Genomic DNA, 2,908 nt, shown 5'->3' with positions numbered 1-2,908 from the left:
GATTGGATCTACTAGACGGAAAAGAAGCAGGGTGTTGTTTCCGTGCAACTAATTCTACACAACAAGAACTATCATAAGATTGAAACGTGACTGCACGAAAAGCAACATGATATTCATAGATGATAAGCAACAAAGCACAATAGATCTATTAAAGCCATGCTATGAACATCAGGATAACTAGCATTACTCGCCATCAAAAACGCTTCAGTACGAGTAATACCAAGGTAAAAGCAAGAACAACGCTACCCTAATCGCAAGGAGCGATCAAGGCAGCATGACGCTTACTTGGATGAAACCCTAAGATTAGGGGTGGCGATGCGCCGAGAGTTATTGATCGCGAGACGTGATGACGTTCTTCCTTTACGAATGTCATATGGTACATATTTATAGTCCGGAGACTTCTTGCCGTGCAAGACAACCTCTAAACTCTTTTCTAAACGAAGACTAGAGATAGATTACAGCTCAATAAAGACTCAAAGATTAGATAATATGATCTGGACTCTTCCCTCCACCGGACCAGATCTTCATGAAGCTTCCAAATATCAGCCGAAACATGCCGTATAATTGTGGCAGATTCTGGTCGTCCTATTGTTTCGGCAGTTCCCGTCAACTCCGAGCGAATCTAGACGTGATTCCAGTTGTATTGGAAAGCTTATCTCCTTAGCTTTCCATGCATATCTAGATCGTCCAAAACGGAGTCCATATGTGGCATGGGCGTCCATTTTTGTGCGGCCTCTTCCTGCAGTCCGAATCAGCCTCGCGAATAGACTGGGCTTCAACATGGATTAGGCCCGTGACCCCATCTCAGCTTGACTCTTAAGTGCCCAATTATCATTGTATTTGGCCAAACTTATGATATAAACCTGGCTAAGTGGACTCCTTTACCGTGGGCTTCTTCTGACATTTGGCCTACTAATCCTGGTCAAATTCTGGCGATAACACATACATAGAGTATTTAATCGAGACGAAATAAAAAATGAATTGTATAGTTTGTTTGTAAATTGCGAGACGAATCTAATGAGACTAATTAAGCTTGATTAGCCATATTAATTGCTACATTAAATATATTCTAGTGCCGGATTAATTAGACTTAATAATTTCTTCTCATAGTTTACTGATGAATTTTGTAATTAATTTTATAATTAGTCTATGTTTAGTATTTCAAATGTGCAAAGATTCTATTTTAAAAATTTTATAGCTGCAACTAAACGAGGCCGTATATTAGTCAGATAACTCCAGATGTAGCTGATCCGTGAGGACTAACGTGCTCTCACAAAAAAAAGCCGTATTCAGACTGCAGGCCCGTGATGAGAATGAGATTCGAGTAATAGAGAACAGAACGGCCAAACAGTACGTCAACGGGATGGATAGCTGGCATGCATAATTTGCGGCAGTGCTGATCCGCATCATCGATCGATCAGTCTGGAAAACTCCAATTCATTCCAATTTTATTGATACACAGCGAAAGCTGTTATTACAACACAACCCAGTGCAGCATCGAGATTCAGCACCCCCACTAGGCGGCGAGGGTGAAGTTGAAGTTGCTGCAGGAGAGCCCTACCGCATTGAGAAAGGTGGTGAAGCCGAGCTGCTTCTTCTCCACGTCGAGCACCAGCAGGCGGTTCTCCATCTGGAACCCGCCGAGCACTGCCGCCGGCGCCTGCCCGGCCGCCCGGACGAACCCGAGGCAGGCCGTGTTGGCGCTCACCTGAACCATGGAGTTGCCGCCGGTCAAGAAGTAGGTGCTCCCGCCCTCCAGGTTCAGGTCGATCTGCGGCACGGCGTAGCCCAGCCGCGTCGGCGGCAGCTTCGTCGAGTCGTAGCACCGCTCGAAGGGCGCGACGGCGGCGACCCTCGACATCCAGGGGAAGTTGGGCCCGGTCGCGGCCTGGTCGAACGCCCTCACCAAGGCGGCATACACGTCGGGGCGCAGCGCCGTGTAGGGGGCCGTCGAGCTCAGCCCGACGACGAGCGGCCCGGACACGCCGATCCGAGTCTGCTCCACGGCGATGCCGGTGGCGGTGACGTAGTACCCTGGGGACCCGTTGAATCCGCGGAGCGGAGCCGTGCCGGCCAGCATCGTCGTGAAGTCGCCCCGGTCGGGGAAGATCAGGGGCCCCCCGCCGAAGATTGCCACGCCCACGCTGTTGCCGCTCGTCGTCTTGCCGTCGCTCGGGAGGCAGAGCGCCAGCTTGTTGGCGACCTTCTGCGTGCGCGCGACCTGCGCCAGGAACGACTGGCTCGACGGCCCGAGCCCCGCGACGCCGATGGCGCCCGCCGGCAGCTTGGGCGGCGTGCCGCAGGAGGCCGCGGCGCGGAAGGACACCGGGAACAGCGGGTTCGCGCCGTCGGTGGCGTTCGCTGAGAGCGTCGTGACCGTCCCGTTCTTGGAGGAGCACGTCGTCAGGGAGATGACCGGCCCGGAGAGGTCGAGGACCAGCGGGCGGCCGTCCTTAAGCGGCGCCGTGTAGAGGGACGTCGACGCGTCCTTGGTGACGGCGGAGACCAGGGGCTTGCCGCCACCGGCCGCCGTGCATGTCGACAGGGCCGAGATGCAGAGGGAGATGGCGAGGAGGAAGGGCTTGGAGCTCCACATTGCTGCTGGTTTGGTTTGGGCTGATTAGTGGTGTGGTGATGGATTGGTGCGGTTGCTGGTTTCATTTATAGAGGTTCGTGGACGTGCCGCTGCGCGAATGCATGATGGATGCGTGTGTGGAATCGGAGCTTGCTTGTGAACCCGCCCTTGCCGTTCTCCGAGTCATCGCCAGGAGATTAATCAGCTAGTACAGTGCCACGATTCATTTTGAAGTCAAAGATGACATCTCTGAGCTGGCTTCAACTACAGCTGATTGGATTTGGACATGTACCAAATCAGCAAAATGAAAATGAGGCACATTACTAGTTGAGT

General features: G+C 52.5%; 1 protein-coding gene across 1 annotated transcript; it reads right to left on the bottom strand.

Moving 5' to 3' along the window:
• Positions 1-1,419: 1,419 nt before the first annotated feature.
• LOC120671144 (chitinase CLP-like) lies at positions 1,420-2,701 on the bottom strand. The gene has a single exon (XM_039951400.1). It carries the CDS (start codon positions 2,594-2,596, stop codon positions 1,517-1,519), a length of 1,080 nt encoding a protein of 359 aa, XP_039807334.1. The 5' UTR covers positions 2,597-2,701; the 3' UTR covers positions 1,420-1,516.
• Positions 2,702-2,908: the final 207 nt, after the last annotated feature.

This window comes from Panicum virgatum, chromosome 4N (genome assembly GCF_016808335.1).
Source record: "Panicum virgatum strain AP13 chromosome 4N, P.virgatum_v5, whole genome shotgun sequence".
In the NCBI taxonomy this organism is placed as follows: Eukaryota; Viridiplantae; Streptophyta; class Magnoliopsida; order Poales; family Poaceae; genus Panicum; species Panicum virgatum.
Note: the sequence above shows the minus strand (reverse complement) of the source record. Positions and strands in the feature narration are given on the sequence as shown.

Coding starts and splice junctions, on each gene's coding strand:
- LOC120671144 (XM_039951400.1), bottom strand. CDS start 2,596: ATGTGGAGCTCCAAGCCCTTCCTCCTCGCCATCTCCCTCTGCATCTCG.